This window comes from Balaenoptera physalus (assembly GCF_965194825.1).
Source record: "Balaenoptera physalus genome assembly, chromosome: 9".
NCBI lineage: Eukaryota > Metazoa > Chordata > Mammalia > Artiodactyla > Balaenopteridae > Balaenoptera > Balaenoptera physalus.
The window spans coordinates 9,619,194-9,641,345 of record NC_138888.1 but is presented as its reverse complement, the minus strand read 5'-3'; the positions used below and the strand labels follow the sequence as shown (position 1 = coordinate 9,641,345).

Sequence of the window (22,152 nt, the reverse complement as noted above, 5' to 3'; positions counted from 1 at the left end):
ACGGCTGGAGGCGGTCGGGACTCGGCTCCCCGGGCAGGCGTTCCCTCAAAGCGTGTCCCCAGTCCCCTTCACCGTCCCCACGGGCGGCCAGGCGGGAAGCGGCCGGGGGCCGTGACCCGGCCGCCGACCCCCGGCCCCGGCCGCCACTCGCGGACGCGGCCCGGAGTGCTGCAACAAAGAGCGCCCGGAGGCGCGGCCCGGGGCGGAGGCTCCGGGCGGGGGCGGAAAGTGGGAGAGGAGGCCGGGCCGGCCGAGGGCACCGGGCGCGCTTCCGCCGGCCGCGCCGCGCACGCCGCGGTAAATGGGAGGCTCGGCCGGCGGGGGCGGGGGCCGCGCAGCCGGGGAGTTTCAGGAACTGGAGGAGCGGGCGGCGGCTGGAGTCGCCCAGAGCCGAGACTCGGGGCCCAGGCGGAGCCGCCGCCGCCGCCGCCGCCGCCGCGCCGGGGCCCAGCCGTAACCGCCGCCGCCTTCGCCCTCGTCCGGCCGACTCGGGCCGACAGACGCGGCGCGGGAGAGGAGCCGGCCGTCCCGGGCCAGGGATCCGCCCGCCATGGCCACCAAGGTGAGGGGCGCGCGGCCCAGGCCCGGCCGGCCGCTCGGCCCAGCAGCGGCGCGGGGAGGGTCGGGCCCGGGGGCGCGGGCGGCGGCGCCGCCGGGGAGGCCGAGGGGTCGCGCCGGGGCCCACCCGGCCCCCGCAGGGCTCGGGTTACGCGGAGCGGGCGGGTGGCCGGGGCTCGGGCCGGGGGCTCGGCTGGCGGCGCGGGAGGGTCTCGGGGCGGGACCCCGGCCGCTCGCGGCTCCGTCTGCAAAGTTTGCGCCTGAGCGTGGGCCGCGGCCGCCGGGAGAGAGAGGAGAAGTTCCCGCAGCCCCGGCGCCCGCTCCGAGGAGCCGCCTGACCGCCGGGAGCCCCGACTCTTTCCCGAGTGGAGTCCACTCCTCACCTCCCCGCGCGTCCGGCCGCTGCGGGAGCAGCGTCCCCTCCTTCCGCAGAGGGTGGGACCCCGGCGCCACGGGCCGCTTTCGGGGGCCCGACCCCCGCCGGGGAGGACTGAGAATTTAAAATCCAGGCCTGTGAACGAGGGTTCCCGGGGAGGGAAAACGCCAGTGGAACGCCCCGCTCCTCCACTTCCCTCAGTTTTCCTGTTTTTTTCTTTTGTTTTGCTACCTTTTTGGTTTGAATGTTATTTCCAGCATGAATAAAATGCAAAGAGGGAAATGACTCTGCTTTCAATTACGTGTTTGCTTAAAAAAAGGTCCAGGCCCGAATTACGTGGTGGAACTTTGACTCGCGCTTGGTAATTGGCCAGGAGTGGTGATTTGCTTATTTTACAGTATTGTCGGTGGAATTAGCGGTCACCCTTTGCTACCTGAGTCTGCAGGAGCCTCCATCTCCCTCTCCCTGGGGTGGGGCGTTTTCTTTAGTTCTAGATGTCACCTAGTAATGGGAAGGCCACGCTCTCCTCCACGAGCCAGGGATGGGGTTTGAGTTGACTTTTTTATTTGATTGATGTTTGCAAATAGTTTTAGTAGTGTCCCCTTTATAAACATCAGCACCCTCTACCATATTTACTTTTGAAACCTCGAAGCTTCTCTTGGGTTGGTGAAAACCTTAGATTGTTGTTGTTGGGTTTTTGTTTTTGGTAGAAAGAGAACTTTGAAAACTGAGAAATTTCAAATCCCTTTGAAAGATCAGATTGATATTTCAGTCCGTGAAATTTTGTGTTCTGTATCTGCCTAGGTGTAGTGTTTATTTTTTTAAAAAGTGGAGATTCTTCAGGGAACCTGTTGCCTGCTGTTACTGAAATAATTACCTTCTTGTTAATATATTATTGGCTGCGCTCTTCCTTGGTTTATATTAGGTGTGATAGAACTTTGCTACCTTTTTAGCATATATCATTTTGTGTTGATCTTTTTAAAAACAAAACTTAAGCCAGGCATTTCTAAGGAAATTTGATTTTGAGGTTTGTTGCCAAACATTCCAGAAATTACCAGTTACACGTCCTATTTTATACTCATCTTGCAACCTTAAAAGCTGTTGTGGTCGATACCTATTCAGAGGTGGTCAGCGTTTTGGTATTTTGCACCGTGATCTACCGATGCATGTTAGATATACTGTCTTTTAAGTGGGACCCAGCTTAGCAACTAGTGCTGGTATATTTAATGAAAATTTTATCTGATACTTAAACCTGAACTTAGTTTTTCTATAAAATTAGAAAGGAGAATAGTTCTTGTACTAAACTTGAATTGCGTCTGTCCTCACTAAGCACAAGCCTTAAAGCGTGTGTAAGCACTTCCTACTTTATTGTCTACCCCTCCGAAGGCAAATTCCAGTAATTCTGAGTCTTGGTTTCTTTCACCTTTCCAATGACTATTCCACACAGTACTCCTTTCCATGTTTACATTGTGACAAACCACTTCTGTTTTAAAAAAAAAAAAGGAAGAGCAGAGAAGCACTTATATAGGAACCTTCCTCAGTTCTCTGGTTTTCCTACTTCCTGATGATTCTTACATCAAACCAAAGTCTCATTTTTTAAATTGTTCCCAGAGAGTAAATTTGTCCTTGTTTTGTTACACACCCACCCCCCACTTCCCACCCATGCCCTTACCAACATCTGAGTAGTTTGGGGTTTTTTCTTTCCTTTAATTTAATCGGGTAGGTACTTTTTAGTAAGAGAGGATATACATATAGTAAGTAATAACATCTAACTTTTTTTAAAATTGAAGACTCCTATGGCACTCAGGCTCCTGCTACAAGCATTAAGTGATAAGAAATAAATACAATATCTGGATATTTTATGTAGTGTTTGTTGGGTTTCCCTTTGAATTGACCAGAAAATACCTTCAGTTCTCTTCAGATATAATTTTCTTATGTATTGCTCTTACATATTTTCTTAAGATGCAGTTATCTTTGAACTATCATCCTTTTTAAAAAACTGCACTGGTATATTCACAATAGAAAGAAATGACCTTTTAGAAGAAAAATGAATTAGGTAGTTCTTCACTGCCAAAGAAAGTTAATCAGTAACTGCACATTTTAAAGAAATTATCTGTTCTTTGTTTCTAATCATTACTCAGGAGAATGCTGAATTCGCTTTGAGTCCCAGTCTTGTCTCATTTAGTAAATACAACAAAAGCCTAATATGAGTGTGTAGCCTTGACTTCTAATAGGAACTCCAGGTTATATTTTTACACAGTCATATGGTGGACTTAGGAATAAATTATTTATTTATTTATTAAGTCTTGGGAAAGGAATTCTTTTTTTTTTGGCCTGGATATAGCAAAAGGGACATGAAAAAACTAGTTAACGAAGTTAATCCATAGCTATATAATTTAGGTGTAATTTCCATGTCACAGTTAACCTTTGGTAACTAATTTAAATCCTTTTGCGCTTATGTAGTCACTTTTAGGAGTAATCATTAGAACCAGATTCTAGGAGTCCCTGATGCTTTTTTTTTTTTTTAACTTTTCTTTCCATCTCCGATGTCTAAAGTTGTATATTTGTGTTATAGTGCTTGTCTGGTTGAATGAAGTGAGTGTGGAATGTTGAAATTAGCGGTAGGGAAATGAGTGAATTGCTCAGGACTGTTCCATGATATACATTAGCGAGAAGAGTTTAGAAAGCATACTTTGTAGTCTCTCCTGAGCAAAAACCTCTGTTTTGAAGAGGTTTATTGAAGAAAAGAGTAGAAATATCTTTCTAAAGTGTCTTAAAGATTAAGTTGTTTTTGATAGTTTTTTTTAACAGTATGGAAAATGGTAACCATTCAGTTTAGCTTAACAGTAATATTTTTTTAAAGTGTCTTCATAAATAGAATATCTAGACAGTATTTCTGTAATCACAGAAAAATTCTATGACAGTAGGAACGTCAACCGATTTCTTATTAAAGAAAGAATAGATGAGAAAGCATATAAAATTTTGTGAAGTTTTCTACTATACCCTGCTTCTGTATTGACCATCTGAAAATGTAATTAGTTTTTTTTATTAACTTTTTTATAAATTAATTAATTTATTTTTGGCTGTGTTGGGTCTTCATTTCTGTGCGAGGGCTTTCTCTAGTTGCAACGAGTGGGGGCCACTCTTCATCGCGGTGCGCGGGCCTCTCACTGTCGCGGCCTCTCTTGTTGCGGAGCACAGGCTCCAGACGCGCAGGCTCAGTAGTTGTGGCTCAGGGGCCCAGTTGCTCCGCGGCATGTGGGATCTTCCCAGACCAGGGCTCGAACCCATGTCCCCTGCATTGGCAGGCAGACTCTCAACCACTGCGCCACCAGGGAAGCCCTGTAATTAGTTTTTTACTCTGATTGCCCACCAAAAACTTTGTAACTTTGCATATGCTGTTCCTCTTTTCTGGAATGCTGTTCTCTGGCCTTTTCCCCTACGTACCTTCTTTTACACATTATGTCTCAGCTCAAAGCATTACTTCCTACAGAAAGCTTTCTGATCTCCCCGACCCCTGTTACAGGGTCACATCATACGTGCAGACTGCCGTTTTACATGTGTTTCTCTGCCCAGTGGCTGTCTCCTTTAGGGTGCTGTCAGCCCCAGGAGGATGGCCTGTGTGTTTGCTCCTCTGTGTATCTTCTGTGACAGGCACAGACCAGGCTCTTGATAAACTGTTATTCCATGAATGAATGTTGAATTTTCTTGTCTCGATTCCTCCCTCTACAGTTTGAAAGAGCAAAAAGATTTTCCATTGAGATAGGTGGCTGTTAAAACTATTTAGCTCCACCTGTAAGCTTGTTTCTTTTAATTGTGCATTTTAGTAAAAATTTTTTAGAAGTGTGCATGCACAATGGAAAATAGACATCTACAGCTCAGTTATTGGCAATGTTTTTTAAATAAATCAGCTTTACTAATTATTACATGAGAAATTGGTTATGTTTTAAGGTAATTGGAACAAACTTCATACTTCTGAGATTTTAAAAAGAGTTATCTTTAACCCATGAATTGTTAGAAATGTGTTTAATTTCCAAAAGTATAGGGTTTTTCTATTTATCTTTTTGTTAATGATTTCAAACTTAATTTCATCATGATCAGGGAGTCTGATTGTTACTAATAACCGTACCTGAAAATTTGTTGAGGCTAACTTTGTACCCAGTATATAGTCAGTTTTTATAAATGTTCCACCTGTGCATAAAAAGAATGTATGTATTCCCTAATCAATGTATGTATTCCCTAATCAGTGTATGTATTCCCTAATCAATGTATGCATGTTTTCTGTATATGTCCATACAAACTTATTAACTATGCTGTTCCCATCTGTATCCTTAATAATTCTATTTGATCTGTTGTATCTTAATGTCTTTTGGTCTACTTGACAGAGGTGTTAAAATGGTGGACTTAAAAAATTTCTCTAGGGTTAGGATTAGTATTATCTTCCAGGTGAACTGAACTTTTTATCATTATGAAATTACCCTCTTTATAGTACATTTTTTCTTAAAGACAGTTCTGTCTAAAAGTTAATGTGGTTTCACTAGCTTTCTTTTGGTAAATATTTTCCTGGTATATAAAAGCCTGTAACTGAATTTTACCTTTTCATCTTGCTTGGCAATCTTTGTGGCTAGAGGGTTTTGTTTGCTTTATTTGTGTTTATTGATGTGTTTGGATTTCTGGCTACCATCTTATAGATTCACTGAGGATTCCCCTCCCCGCCGCCCCTCAACTTTTTAGTAGGTTTATTCCTTACAGGCATACCTCGGAGATGTTGTGGGTTGGTTCCAGACTACTGCAGTAAAGCAAGTCGCACGGACTTTTTGCCCCCCAGTGCGTTTGAAAGTGATGTTTACACTATATGGTAGTCTGTTAAGTGTGCAATAGCATTATGTCTATAAAACAATGTATATACCTTGATTAAATAGTACTTTATTGATAAAAATGTTAAGAGTCACAGTAGTAACACCAAAGTTTGCTGGTCACCATAACATATATAATAATAATGAAAAAGTTTGTAGTATTGGGAGAATTACCAAAAGGTGACAGAGACACGAAGTGAGCAGGTACTGTGGGAAAAATGGTGTGTTAGTGGACTTGCTCTGCTCAGGGTTGCCACAGACCTTCAATTTGTAAACATTGCAGTATCTGCAAAGTGCAATAATGCAAAGCAAATAAAAGGAGGTATGCCTGTATGTCACTTTTTTCAACTGGTTGTCCTAAGCGTATACGTTACTATTTGTACGTTAAAGTCCAGAAGTCCTCAGTATCATTACCCTCCTCCTAGATTACAGGGACCTTAAGAAGCTCAGCTCCAGTCATCTCTCCCAACACAGTTACTGCCCAGGATTTTCATTCTGTCTTTTCTACCACAAATTAGACATTATTTTTGTTTTTTATACAGTTAATGTTTACTTAGATTTAATCAACTTTTACCATATCTTTGCTTACTATTCCTTTTTACATTTCAGTTCTTTCTGGGATAATTTTTCTTTTGCCTTAAATGAATTCTTTGGAATTTCCATTAAGGAGAGTTTTTTGTTGGTAAATCTCTTATATGAAAATGTGTTTTGCCCTGTGCTTGAAAGATAGTTTTCCAGGTATGGAGTTCTGTTATTTCCCCTGTTTCCTACCGTCTTTCAGAGTTACTGCTCACAAGTCAGCCATCTAATATTGTTCCTGAATAGTCTGATTCTTCCCTCTGCCTGTTTTTAAGACCTTCCCTGTGTCTTTAGTATTTTGCAGTTTCACCTTAGTGTGTTCATGTGTGGATTTTATTTATATAGCCTGGGATTTATGGGCAGCTTGGATTTTAGGATGGGTGTTTCAGTACTTCTGCACCAGTGCAGTTCCGTAAACTTCCTGTGATGATGGAAATATCCTACATCTGTGCAGTCCCGTGTGGTAGCCACCTGCCACGCATGGCTAAGGAGAACTTGCAGTGTGGTTAGTGTGACTGAGGAACTGTGTTTTTAATTTTAGTTTAAATAGTCACACGTGGCTGCTGGCTATCATAGTGGGGAGTGCAGTTGTAGAAAATTCCCAGTGATTGTATTTCATGAATATTGCCTCTTCCCTGTTCTCTCTTTCTGGAACCCTAATTAGCATGAAAAGGTCCAGCAGACATCTAACTTTCTAACTTTCAATCTGCCGTGTTTTCTTTGTGCTGCATTCTAGATAATTTCTTTGACTCCTACCTTCAGTTTACTATTCTTTCTTTAGTTGGGCCTAATCTGTTCTTTTATCCATCTAATTTTCAATTATATTCTATTTTTAGAAATTATGTTATTTGGTTTTGTTTCAAATCTGCTTGATCATTCTTTATATTCTCTAATTGCTCATATTTTTAAGCTTCTCTTAAGCATATTAAACATTGATTGTTTGTGTCTGTTAGTTCTAATATCTGAGGTCTAATTCAGCAGTCATTTCCGCTCATTCTCACTCATGGTGCCTTGTTTTCTTGTGTGTTTTGTGATTTTATTTTCTTCTGTGAGTTGCTCATTTTCCTTGGAACTTCATCTAAGGGTTTTGATCCCTAAATTGAGTTATATTCGTCCACAGAGAATTTGTCTTTGCTTATGCCAGTCTCTTGGGGACACTACATCCTTGGGATCACTGTAACTTTAATTCCTGGCTTAATGTTTTTCCAGCCATACTCTGTAGCATAAATATGGACCTCAGATCTCAGGGGAAATCTCCCTTATTCTACTACTCTCGGTCAAAGGTGAGACAGGTTTCCTTGCTGTTCCCTTCTGTACAGTGGGTTCTTTTTTCCTTATGTTGAGGTCCTTTTGGGGTCCAGCTTTGAGCTTAATACAGGAGTGTTCATCTGTCACCTCCTGCCTCCTCCAGGACAGCCTGCAGAGCAGGACCCAAACTCAGGCTCTCCAGGGCATAGAGGAGACTGCTGGGGTGGAATCCTGTCTCAACATTTTCCTCCCAGGGTTTCTGCTCTCATGTCCTCTGACCTCTCTAGATCCTTTCCTTTTGTGCTGAGTCAGCAGTGTGTGTTAAAAGGTGTTTGTGTGCTTGGGTGTGTCTTTGCTTTTAATATTTTATTCAGCACTTCAGTGTTTCAGTCTGGTGGTGGTTCATGGTATCAGCCTGCCACGCATGCCGGAACAAAATCCAAGTCAGAGCATCTTTATAACAGACTGTAAAGTGAAGGAATGGAATATCTCCACACAAAGTGTTAATCTGTTTTTTGGAGGGAAAAAGGAGGAAAAGCAAAGTTGTTATGCATTTTAGTTGAAACCAGACCTTAAGCCATCGAACTAACAGGCTGGGCATTTCAGTTTCCAATTGGTATTTTTCTTTTTTCTCCCCCTTTGATTATCAAAAACACGTGATAGATTTAGCCCATCTTATTCATTTTTAGGTGTTGTAAATACAGTGCTTGAGGATGTTATTCAGTATGACTCAATTTTTCTAAGCTATTTTTAGCATCTGAAAACTGAGTCATAGAGTAAGTAGTATTACCTGCAGAGGCAGGATTCAGAAGTCACCTCTTTGTGTCACGGGGGACATGTAAGTCAAAGGGACATGGGACTTTAGACATTCGTTAACTAGGCGAAAAATGCACTTTGTTCTGGGAACCGTTACCCATCATCGTTCACCGACCGCTTCATGTGAGTGTCGCATGAGCTCAGTGCCGGGTCTTCTCCTCCACGTTGGGGTGTCAGTCTGAAAGGCCTGTCCTTACCCTGAAGCTCTGTTGTTCTAGCGGAGGGTAGGCCTGCTGCAGGGCGCAGGGGGCTCCTGCTGCAGCTTCTCAAGCCAGCAGGGCTTTCCAAGGAGCTGAGTCTTGAAATGTATATTTTTCTCTTTAATTCACTGAGTGAATTTTAACCCTTATTTGATCACGTCAGTCATTTAAAAAATACATTGTACATCTTGACAGTCTGCAAGTCCAGACTTTGTCTTGTAGGATCCCAGATAATCAGTTTGGCAGACAGTTTTAGCGGTCCCGATGTGCTTCTCTTACGCTGGAAGTAAGGCTAAGATTTGGATCCTTGCCTAAGAGAGTAGACATTCAAAAATTAATGAGCTATTTAAAATGTACCAGTTAAATGCCAGTTTTAATGTATTTCTAATGCAAATTCACAGAAGAGGACTTAAAAATGTAAATTTGTGTGTTAATAGTAGTTGTCTATCTCACACTTAGGAACTTCTTTTTCATCTTTAAGCCTGTTTTATATTCTCAAGATTTTGAGTAATGAATATTTATTGCTTTTGTAATAAGGAAGAAAACAAGTTAATTTTTTTAAACTTAAAAACTTATGGTCATTAGCCAGGCCTCTAAAGCAGACTCCCAAATTTATCCATCTTCTGTTAATTTGTTTTGAATTACGCTAAGATGAAAAAAAGGTTTTAATTAATGCTTATACATAGTAAATGGCACTTTAATAGAAAAATGCTATTCAGTATTACAAATAGAAACTTAAAATTTATTTTTCTTCCCTCAGCACCATATTTTCTTCTTCCAAAGGAGAAAAAGTATGTTTCTTAAACTTTTAAAAATACCTAAAAACTTACCGAATAATAACCAGCACTGAACCTGGAGTTCTTGAAAATTGCTCTTTTTAAACACATTTATGTTTTACCTGCCTCTCTGCGCGCGTTCCCCCAGGAGCTCAGGGGACTCCTTCGTGAGTCAGCAGCAGTTTCGTCACTCTTGTACTTTCCCCACCTTCATAAGATTTTAAAGTCAGGAGTTGAATTTAAGATTTTACAGCCTTTTTGTTGATGTGTCAGACTTACTTTGTCTCGTGATTGCCATTACCAATAAGTATATTCAATTTCTTACAACCAAAAAAACCTAGGAAATCGATAGGCTTTAGACTGCTGAGATCTGTAGTTACGTCAGATTGATCCATCTTAATCATTTAAAGCCATGATGATACCAAAAAATATGGAGATTGTTTTTTAAAATTCTAATATTTAAAGCTACTTCTGGTTCTGGTCTTTACTACTATATTTATAGTTTTTTAAAACCCATTCCCCTTTGTGATAAGTAAAAACATCCCATGCTTTTCCTGTAGTTTGTATTTAACAAGTGATAGATGGTTGTTCTCTAAAATTTGAGTACGAAATATTTTCCCCCAAACTCCCCTCTTCTCTGACTCGTTAGGAATCTCTGCTATAAAGAAGATGATGGCAGTGGTAATAAGCTTCCATCTAAGAGAGAAATTGGACTCTTACTAAAGTGCATAACTATTTTATGAGTGGTGATCACGTTTCCCGAGTTTAGGCATTGATGGTAGAGCTGAGGTACCCCAGCTGCACCACAGTCCCCCACCTGGAGAGCTCGTTAAATCACAATTGCTGTGCAGTTCCTGAGTCTCTAGTTCAGGAGGTGGGGCCGGAACATGCATTTCTGCCAGTTTCAAGGTGATGCTGAGGCTGCTAGTCTAGGGACTGCACTTCGAGAACCAATGTTGCAGGAGATTGAAAAAGAGAGTAAGAACCTGGGTTCTGTCCTAGGTTCATCTCTGGAATCTGTGGACTGTAAAATGGGTGGGCTCTAACACACTGTGTGCAGTGAATGCTTCATTCTTGCTTAAAGTATTCTAATCTAACTGAGTTCAAGTGATGTGGAAAAATTTTTTTTTTTTTTAACTTTTTGGGTTTATTTATTTATTTATTTATTTATTTATTTATGGCTGTGTTGGGTCTTCGTTTCTGTGCGAGGGCTTTCTCTAGTTGCGGCAAGTGGGGGCCACTCTTCATCGTTGTGCGCGGGCCTCTCATTATTACGGCCTCTCTTGCAGCGGAGCACAGGCTCCAGATGCACAGGCTCAGTAGTTGTGGCTCACGGGCCCAGTTGCTCCGCGGCATGTGGGATCTTCCCAGACCGGGGCTCGAACCCGTGTCCCCTGCATTGGCAGGCAGATTCTCAACCACTGCGCCACCAGGGAAGCTCAATGCGGAAAATTTTAAAAGTTGGTATTCTCAAAAACTGTTAAGCTTCTCATCAACTTGTGGTTTTCAGTGTTGTATTGATTGGTTATTTGTGTTATGTGCAAAATGGCTTAATCTAGTAGAGTCTGATTATTACGGTGGTGAGGTGACTGTGACTCGTTATTACTTTTCCTGTTGCTTTTTGGTTAGCCAGAAAACATGCCGTACAATTTTGAATATCATTATAGTTCACAGTAATCAGTCCAGACTTATGTGCTTTGTATCACATGTTCCTAAAGTGGTTGTATAATGAGAACAATGTTAATTCACTAGGGGGGATTACTATGTAAAAGAATCCTGTTTTTTAATTATTTTGTAATTGAGATAATCTATGATATTTGTGTAAATCCAGTTTTTTATCTTACTTGTGTGGTATGCACCTATACTTAATTTCAATGAATTTAAATTTCACCAGATTAAACTTTCCTGTTTGCCCACTTAGATGCCTCAAAGAAGTTAAAATGACAAGATGTTTTTAAAGCCAGAGAAAACAGTGAATATAGTCCCTAAACTAGAAGAACCTACCTTTGAATAATTAAGTTGATCTAGGACTCATATGTATGAAGGCAAGGGTGTGCTTTAGAAAATAGCCTGTATTCATGTAACTTGCCTATGCACTATCAATAAGAATTAATGTATGTCTATATATGAACAGTGTAGAAAAATATTTTGAAATCCTTGTTGGCATTTATACCATTCAGAGTCTTTTTGTTGGTCTATAAATGGCATACACTATTAGTTATGGAAGGAATACATTTGATTTTCACATTCTGTGGTTAACATCAGAATATTATTATACATAAATATCAAGGGTTATTTATGGGAAATGTTAAGTATGCTACCAAAAATCAAAAGCATGTTTTTTCATTCAACAGTCTCTCTCCAGAACTTATAAATACTGTAAGTGAACAGTGCACACATATTTCTACTCTGAAAGAATTTATAGTCTAATGGGGGAAACAGGCACTTTCATCTGTTCAGTTCAGAGTTCTCGTTGCTGTGGTAGAAGTACATGCTATGTCCAGTTGATGGCACAGAATCTAGGGTTGGAAATGAGACCCTTTCGTCTATTTTGCTGCATTTACTGTCATTGGAAACTTAAGAGTAAAACTGAGTTTATGTCAGTAAAGAGGCCACAGTTTGAAAAACTTATGTAAAAATAAGAACTAGTTAATTACTGTGGCAGACGTCAGTCATAGTGTAGAAGATCATTTCTCTGCTTGAGATGAGGGAGTAGTGTTACCTAAGTGAGGGCACATTTAGTTTGAGGTCTTTTAAACAGTTCCTTATCGAAGTTACTGCCCTTGCAGGACAGAAAGTACATTTCAAAGAGGCATACATTTCCAGTATGCCTAGTTGTGATCTAAAATTTTATCTGGGACTAGACACTAAGCCACTTTTGGGAACCAGTGAACAACACGTGCCATGTAGATAATGTTTCTGTGACGTGGCTCCTTCTAAATCCCTGTGGCCTTGGACACAGCGTCTGCGAATGGTTAAAACGGATCTGCTCCTTTTGATTTCCCCGTTAGCAGTTCAGTTAAAGTATTTGGAGTGTTTCATGTGCCTGGCTTGCAACACCTAGAGTTTATTCTAGATTAGAGATTCCCAGCTGGTGAATTTTCAGGGGATCTTTAAATCTAAATGAGCAAACATTGTTACAGACTGCTTATCTTCCTCATATTTGCAATACTGTTTTTAAAATATATGTAGATTTTGTTAGTAATAAAATACAGATACATTTCAAAATGCTAATGACTTCATACTACCTCTTTGGCATTAAGTATTTCTCAATACATTGTACTTTTATATGTTTACTGTTGTTTGTGGGGCGACATATGTATGTATGTAATGAATTGATCTTGAGGTTGTTGGCATTCTTCTATGATCGAAGTTAGCTATTACATAAAAGCTATTACAGTTCCGTTATTGCTGTTTGATTTGCCTTGAATTTTACATTTGGAAAAGAAATTTTGTCATGTCTTCTATTAGAGATGCAATGAATGAAAAAATTAGTTCTATGTGATTATGAAATTTATGTATTTCAGTGCAGTAGTGGTGGAATAGCAGAGAGGATTGGGAGTCTGGGTTCAAATCCCAATCAAATCCAACTGTTATCACTTCGGAAAGTTACTTAATGCTTCGTTTTCCTCATCTGTAAAATACAAGTAATAATAGGAACTCAGGTGTGATTTCCATTGCACAATCCAGGTAGGGCCAAAAAACAGAATTTCATTTTTCTGTAACAATTTACAACGAATTATGTCCTTACCCTACTGGGAAAGTCAGCTGTAACCTGCAGCTCACCGCCTCCTCCTCGTGCCCAGGGTTAGGTATAACTTGAAGGTGGGGATCCTTACATAATGCCTTGGGCGGAGGGTCGTGTCTTGCCCTCCAGCCACCTCCCCGGCAGTCTGCACCCTCAGGTGGGGAGTTCTGTCCCACTCCCTCGCTGTGCCTGAGGGAACCGGAGCCATTTTGCTGTTGTCCTGCTCTAGTGGGGCACAAAGCTGCAAAACCCAGACACGTTCCATCCTAATGCAGTACAAGCTCTGTCCCCTTCTGTCGATTTGTTGTTTCACTGGGGTTCTGGCACCGGGCTGAGGGCTCTCTCCAGGTCTCGCCATTGCCTCTGGCCTCCGCTCTGCACTCCCCCACTGTCTTTTCCCCCAGCTCAGGTCCTCTGGTCCAGGCTTTGAGAGTGGAGGTGGGGGTGGGAGAAACAGAGGCCGCGCTGTGTCTCCCCATTGCAGTATTTCTCACCAGTGCTTTCTGTCTGGAGCCCAGAGTTCTCTCCATTCTCAGGGCCTTTGGAACTCACAGCCAAGAACCCTTTACAGTGTTCTTTCATGTCATAGCCTCTCCTGGGACAGTGGACACAGTGGGCACTGCTGGTTCGGGTTGGGGAGGTGGGAGAAAAGATAAGGGGAAAAAAAACCCTGAAAATGAAAAAATAACATTTCAAAAATATTATCTCTACCAGATTATCTCAAGGAGTAAGTAAAAATTTATGTAAAGGGCTTACCAATATGTCTGACTTTACAACAGGGGATAGTAGCTATGGTTGGATGGTGTTATTTGTATTATTATAAAAATAAACTATAAACTGGGACCTGTTAGACCCCAAGATCTAAGGTCTACCTTAACTGTGTTCAGGGAGTTGTAACAAGTTTCTCTAATTTCAAGTTACTCTTGCGGAGGTGATGAACTTTCTATCTGCTTCTTACTTATCCCAAACTTTAACCTACTTTTCCAAATCTGGGTGTCTGGCAATTTGAGTTTGATTCTTTCTGCCATTGCCTCAGTGTGCCTTGTTTATTCTGGTAAATTACCTTTCATACATGAAAACAAGATAAAAACAAGGCAGAATGTTAGAGGTGTAGAGGACAAAAGAATGAGATTAAAAAGCACCTTGGCATTGCTGGAAAGTCTATGTTATAAAACGACTACATGTGTTTAGCAGATCTGTTTACTGAGGTCACAGATAGTACATCTCATTGGATCCTCATGTGGTAGATCATTGTGTTATTTTGTTACCTTCAGTAAATCGTTGAGCCCCTATCATGGGCCAGAAACTGTTGGACCATTAGGAATACAGCATTAAAGAAAATAATTTTAAATCCCTGCACTCAGACAAAAATCCCTGCTCTCATGGGCCTTGCATTCTAGTGGAGGAGATGGCAGTAAACAAGGTCAATAAGGAGAAAAATAAAATAAGGAGAAAAATACAGCTGGGAGAAGAGACCTTGCTGAGGGGTGCATGCATGTGTGTGCATGCATGTGTGTGCATGCGTGTGCATGCGCATGTGTGTGCGCGTGTGCGCACATGTGTGTGTGCACGTGTGCGTGTGTGTGCGCGTGCATGTGTGCGTGCATGCGTGTGTGTGTGTGTGCGTGCATGTGTGTGTGTGTGTGCACATGTGCTCGCACACACAGTGTTAGATGGGGTGGCCAAGGAGGCCTCTGAGAAGGTGACCCTCGAGTCCAGACCTGAGGGAAGGTTTGTAAGTTGCATCTCTGAGGAAAGAGCATTGCCCTCAGGGAGAGTGTGCCTGGAGGTCAGTGAGGTCATCGAGGCCAGCTGAGCTGTGGGAGTGGCGAGGACCCTCAGGTCCACACTCACTGAGTGTGCCTGATGAGGAGGGCTTTGACATTTATTCTGAGATGCGAGACCACTGGAGGGCTTCCAACACATCAAGAACAACTGACTTTTTTCTTTCCTTTCTCTCTCTCTTCCTTCCTTCCTTTCTTTTCTTTTCTTTTTTTTTCTTTTTTTTTTTGAGTTGAGCTGACCTTTATTAAGCCAAAGCTAGCTGCAGGGAGTTAATGCTGTATTCACTTTTATATCAGACTTAAGTCTTATTTGATTCCTTCTTGAAACTTAATTGATTTTATCTAATTAAAATCATGCTAGGAAAATCCTGTGCTCCACTTAAGCCAATCAGTGCACAAAAGGATCAGTAGATTATCCTTTTATATATGTATGTGGAATATCCCAATCCAGTCGTTTGAAAATAATTTTTAAATAAAATTTAAAGCATCTCTAACATACTGAATTTTCAATTCTATCTTGTCTCCTGGTTATACTGAAAGTAAATACATATACCTATCAGGCCATTTGCCCCTTTGGGCTATAAAGCAGTTGGTTTGGCTTTCACCATCCTGTTGACTTGACCGGTGTTCACCCAGAGACTAAGTAAAATAGTTCCAGACTGGCAGATTTTAAGCAGGTATAAAAATATTCATAACCAATTACAGCCAACTTCATTCCTTTTCTAACTGGAATCACTGCTTGCTAAAGCAGTTTCTTATGTAAACTTTCTGAAGCCTCAGCAATTTTGGGAACAGTAGTGTAAGAAAGCAACTGGTACACTGAGAATTGGGTCAGAATGTTCTCACGGGCTTAGAAGAAACGGCATCGCCCTGGCCTAGGATTTCGAGATTCAGTGAATCTTTATTCTTTTCCTGGTTCCGTTAAGTGCTTCTGTTTTTTGTGATTTTTTTTTTTGGTATGAAATATGAAATTTCATATTATTTGGGCTTAAAAACTCCATGTCTGGGAGGTTTAAAGATGGTATCTAGATAGCTTGGCATAATTCAATATTTTTTATTTTAACTTTTATTTATAAAAATTCCAAACATAGACAAAAGAAGAATAGTACAGTAAACCCCCTATGTACCCATCACCAGCCTCAGCAATTACCAGCTCCTGGCCAATTTTGTTTCCTCTAACCTTCCTCCCCCATTTTCCCCTTCCAGACATACTGTTTCATGATAAATATTTCAGTATATATCTCCAAAAACAAGATTTTAAAAACATCAATACATAACAATTCCTGTTATCCTACTTAAAAATTCAGAATAAATCTTTAATATCTTGAAATATCCAGTCTGGTGGTATGCAGTGTAAACATTTTCATCAATTAATAGTTTGCTGTATTTATGTGGCTTGGTATGCATTAAGGTAAAGACAGTGCCATCTAGTTTAGTTAGATGCTTAGTTGATGATATTTAAAACTGTTAATAATTGGCATTTGTATGAATCTGCCAGTGTTGATTTAAAACGAATTTCGCCATAGGTAGTATGACTACAGCTAACGTATCTAAAGGTTTTAGGGTATGTGTGTGTTGCTTTCCTCTTGCCAACTACACGCTTAACCAGAATCCTCAGCAGACAAGGCCCTTCTGAAGCCTGTCTGTACAGTGTGGTTGGTGTGGGCAATAGCAGGACGCTTAGAACTAGAGCTGAGAAGAATGGGGTCACATACGCATTTATCAGAGGTGAGAAGGACGTGCCTGGCCTTTAGCCTCCAGATGGTACCTGTAGTTGGTTAAAAAGTTGATGAAAATCAAGACTGAAAAGGAAATACTAACCATCTTATTTTAACTTAAAATATGTAAATATACATTTATTTATCAATCCTTTGATAGGAAGCCAAGGTCTTTTTGTTGAGTATGTACCTCTGACTGTAGTTCAGAGTGATCCATGTTGTATACTATAAGGCACTGTCTGTGGTTTCCATTTCTTTTAAAGAGCGTAAACAATTTAAAAACAATTTCAAAGTACTGTGAATACAAAATCTTAGATTCAAAAAAATTGTTGCTTCCCGTTTATCTCAACTGTTGTCTCAGCTGCGCCTACTTTGACAGTAAGCTTTTGAGCAACTTATTTTTTTATCAAGGCTCCTCAAAACATTCAATTTAGTTTTCTTAGAAATAATTACTCTTTTTTTCACACTCTTGTTTCATTGGCTTATGTAATAATTCAGTTGCTTAGCTACAGCAGTTAAGTACAGCTGCAACTAGTGGGATCTGAACTGCCCCTGTATATTAGGGAGTAGCTTGCTCAGTGCAAGAGCTCATTCAGCATGCCACATGTTTTATACGGAGCACAGAGTGTGTCAATAAACCTGGCAAATGGGTTGTGTGGAATACAAGCTGCATGATACTCTCCTGTTAATAAGTCAGATTGTTGGTATTTGTGGCTGGTTACCTGGGATTGCTTAGGTTAGAATATGGTTCTCATGGACCCATCTGGCTTTGAGGAGAATTGATGGTGAGTGATGAATTCAGTATTTGTTCCTTACCATTTTAACTTGGTCAGCTGCCTTTAGTAAATCAGTATCCTAGTGCCATATCATGATTTAAACAATTATCAGAAGTACTTTTGTAACATTTTCAGTGAATATGGATATTAGACAATTATCTAAAAGATAACAAAATGTAGTTTACTGAAGTAATGTACCATTTTCTACTTTACAAAAGAAAATGGTATCATAACTCTTTAAATTTAGAAGATCTTACAAGAATGGGGAACTTAAAAGTTTCTTTGTTAATCTTTCCTTCTACCCTAGAAGTAGGGAAGACGTAATCCTTCGAAACCAATATATTCTGCTGGTGGTGATGGGACATGATCTTTCTCTGCATTTCAATTTAGCCGATGTTCAGTGCTTATTATAATTTGCAACTAAAGTAACTAGGTTTATCATAGAGCATGTAAAAGAAATAAAGACAAACGTAGCTTCTGTTCTTGAGGCCCTCGTGGTTTTAGTATTTTAAAAAACAACTGTACATACTCAATGGGAAAATAAAATATATTGGCCAAATCATTTAAGGCTCAGAATACCCTCTCCCTGGCTTTCTCGGATTTGTGCCTCCCTGCCGACACCTCCTTCCCTGCCCACAGCTGAGTTCTCTGCCCGCTGTGCTTCTGTCCTGCTTGTGCGTCCTCTTTATCACACTGCGTGCTGTTGTAACTGTGGCTCTTTCTCACTCGCCTTTGAGGGCAGTGGCTCTTCCTTGCTTGTTTTCATATCCTCCCGGAGTGATCGGTAGTGGATATTCAGTAGATGATTTTTTGAGCAAGAGCTGGGAGCCTGCAGCGTGTACTGGAAAGGACAGTCCTGGGCTGCAGTCCCAGCTCTGCTATTTTCTGGCTCTGTGACCGTAAGCAAATCAACCATTCCGGGCTATGGTTCCTCATCTGTAATTATGCCAGAGCCTGTCTCATCCCTTGCAGGGGTATTAAACTTTCTATGACTTGCAGGATAGTCCCAATGTGAAGAATTGTCCTCCCCTTGCCCCCGTGCTAACTGCACCACTGTTGAGAAACACTGGCTTCGGCTCATCAGGCCTAGATCGGTCCCTACAGCTAGACATAGGGTTACCTTACCTGACTCACAAGAGGGAGGGATGAAACCCTGATCCAAATGGGGGTTTTTAACCCCCCAGGGAAGAGGGCAGAGGAGGGCGTGACTGTTGCGAGCACTCCACAGGGCTGATTCCAGCGACGTCTTACTGGGTGAGAGGAGAGAGCTGACTGGCGCGGGTTTGGTGTTGCAGAGTGGGAGACACGGGTAGCTTTTTAGGGTGGAGCTAGATTATGGAGGATGGTGAACGCCAGGGAAATGGATCTGAACTTGATCCTGGGGAACAGGAAATCATTGGGACTTCCTGATATGTGATGTGACGCCAGTTTTATCGAGAGAGCCTCCGGCAGCGTGAGCAGGATTGACTGGCTGAGAGGAAAGATCGGGGCAGGAAGATCAGTTAAGGGGCGGATCCGACCTGCCCCAGGGTGACTGACATCACAGAAGGTGCAGGGCAGAGTGCTGGGTTAAAACTCCATTTCTTCCATTTGTCGGGCATTCTGCCTCAAGACAGGTTACTTGATGTATGTGATTGGTATGAGCTGCCGTTTCTCCTGCAAAACTGAGTGATGCCACCATTGAGGGTTGCTTTGAAAATTAAGGAAGGATGTCTGTGAAGTGCCTCCTGCCTCGAAACAGTTAGCCCCACTTCACCTTTCTCATCTGCCCGGTTTTCTCTTTTTGTAGTGTTTTTTTTTTTTTTTAAGGAATTCCTTTATTTTTATTTTTTAAAATTTGTCTATTTATTTATTTTTGGCTGTGTTGGGTCTTCGTTTCTGTGCGAGGGCTTTCTCTAGTTGCGGCGAGCGGGGGCCACTCTTCATCGCGGTGCGCGGGCCTCTCACTATCGCGGCCTCTCTTGTTGTGGAGCACAGGCTCCAGACGTGCAGGCTCAGTAATTGTGGCTCACGGGCCTAGTTGCTCCGCAGCATGTGGGATCTTCCCAGACCAGGGCTCGAACCCGTGTTCCCTGCATTGGCAGGCAGATTCTCAACCACTGCGCCACCAGGGAAGCCCTGTAGTGTTTTTTAGGTTGCAGGAAGGACCACCTAGAAAGAGAAAAGAGGATGCTAGCAAAAATCTGGTTGGAGGTACATTTCCTGTGTCCTAGAAGGTGTCTGGGTAGAAGGTTTCTGGCTTCTCCATTTTCGCGTGTGATGACTCCCTCCTTGTGCATTTTTCCCATCTCTTGGTCGCTGCTTAGTCTAAATCTCTCCATTTGACTAAGTTTGATTCATTCCTCCGTTTTTTGGTGTGATAAACACTGTCAGCTCTTCAAATACATTGTATCTCCCTAACTTAATTCTCCTTGGCAGTCTTGCTTTACTGTATCTTTAACTTTACACTTGTGATCCGATGAAAACCAGCTGTAGTTCTGTGGTGAGTTGTGTATTAGCTGTATGAATTTAGAAGAGAAATTGCCCTGAAGAGGAACCACTGATGAAAATAAATCATAGTTAAGAGTACTGGCCTTCATCCAAGTGTCAGTTAAAAGCAGACACCCATGTTCCTCCTGTAACCCAGTTGTATGTGTACTTATGTAGATGACTTTAAGGGGAAACATCATTTTGAGGAGTTTAAAGATATGTACATTTCACTTAAGTATAGTAGTGTCCTTTAAATAGATTAATGTAAGATACTTAATTTAAATTCTTTAAATAGGCCCAAAGGGACTTGCAGGTTATCCTGTCATTTTTCGTGTGTGAAAGGTGAGACCTAGAACTAGAAAATAAGTATCCAGTGTCTTCTGTCTTATCCAATAATACATGGTTAGGATGGAGACTCTGAGTCATTAAGAAAAGACTTTTCTTAATGAATTATACTTTCAGGGTAATCTTTGAAACCAGGAAAATGTATCATACTTATAAAAGAAAGACCATGAGGCATACATTCTTCAGTAGTTTTCTAACTTAAAAAATTTTTTTTAAATTTTATCCATTTTGGTTATTGAACTTTTAGGACAGAGATGGCAAGCAGAAGCTGCTAGGAGGGCATTGCTGAGAGGGACTGAGGCCCTGTACAGACTGTGCTGATAGATTAGTCATTTGTACCAAGGGCCCAGGGAGAAGGAGGGAAGCCTACATAATATACTACACGGCTTCTGCTCTGGTTTTAGTAGTGCTTAATTCCTGTAACTCTTTTTCAGTATATTTTATTCATAGGTTATACAAATTATGTACTCTTTTTTTTTTCTCTCCTGAATGCTAGTTTATTTACGTAGACACAGCAGAGAAGCCCTGCTAAAAACAAAGCGTTAAGTTTTAAAACTTTTTGTAAATGTACCCTTGTATTATTTGACCTCTGATTTGTATTTTTACCCTTGGCTTTGCACGGTGCTTCCTTGGGGCCTTTGCACTCGCTGCTCCTCCCGCCGTACCTGGCCTTGCGTCCTCCCGCGGTCCCTGTTCTTCACCAGCTGGCACCCTCATTCATAGGTCTCAGGTCACATGATGCCTCCTCAAGGTGACCTTCCCCAGCAACCTCATTTAAAGTAACCTCCACCAGCCCGTTACTCTATCACATCACCTGACTAAGCTCTTTACCAGCACCTGCCACCACCTGCAAGTACCTTGTGTGTTGAGTGGCTGTCTCCTCCTCCTAAAACAAACACTTCTGAGGGAAGGTAGGTGCCTTTAGGCTTTTCACCACTGTGTCCACCTAGGACGGAGCCCGGTGGTAGTAACTGCCTGTTACATATCTGTTGACAAAATGAATGCGTACCTGCCCCCTAGCTTTGGTCTGGTATCCGGCCGTCAGCTTTAGCGACCACAGAGCATCCCAGGAGAGTGCAGACTCTAAACATGGCCTCTGTCTGATGGCTTTAAGCAGAAAAACCTAGGATGCTAGAGGGAAATTCTTCCCCAAAGTCATGGTAGAGATTTAGGAAAAGTATAATTAAGAAATGTTCAGGATAAGCATTGGCATTTTGCAAAACAGCGTTTAGTTTATAAACTTAAGAGATGTATGATTGCCTGTTAAGTGGTTTTTGGTTCTTTAGCTGGGGCAGTAAACCTAGACTAAATGAAGTTTTTCATCCCAAGAAAACTATGATTTCTATAATTTCAAAACTGAAATAGTGAGATGAAATTTATTTGGAAATGGCAATGAATTCATTACCTTGAACATCAGACACCTAGTAGGTAGTAGATACCATACTGTGTGGTAAATGGATTAATAATTCATTCATTTAACAAATATGCATTTGAGTGATTGCTGTGTCAGGCACTGCACTGAACACGACAGAGAAGGAACTTACAGTTTAGTAGAGAATGCACCACAGGTAAACAAGCAAAAATAACACCGTGTAAATACAGTGATGGGGAAGTACGACGTAGGCCCAAAGGCAGGCTGTAGGAGAGATCCACGGCAGACGTCGGAGGTCACAGAATGTTTCCCACATGTGAAATCTAAGTGAATTAAGGGGCATGAAACATAAATAGGATTTGATCAGGTGAAGAAAGAGGGAAGGTATGTACAGGTCTGGGATTCATCAGTGTGAAGATGGCAAGTGGAAGTTGTCAGGGTGAATATCATGCAGGAAGAGTGTGTCCAGTAAGAAGAGCACAGGATCCTGGGGAACATAAACTTTTATAGGGTGGCCTGTCTCCAAAAAGA

General features: G+C 41.6%; 1 protein-coding gene across 1 annotated transcript in view; it reads left to right on the top strand.

Annotated features, from left to right (window-relative positions):
* The first annotated feature begins 286 nt into the window (after nt 1–286).
* The window catches only part of SNX9 (sorting nexin 9), a 92,839-nt gene continuing 70,973 nt past the window's right edge, over nt 287–22,152 (top strand). The window contains 3 exon segments of the mRNA XM_082475558.1: nt 287–362; nt 365–534; nt 536–562. Coding sequence (XP_082331684.1) covers nt 302–362; nt 365–534; nt 536–562 — 258 coding nt within the window. The 5' untranslated portion in view covers nt 287–301.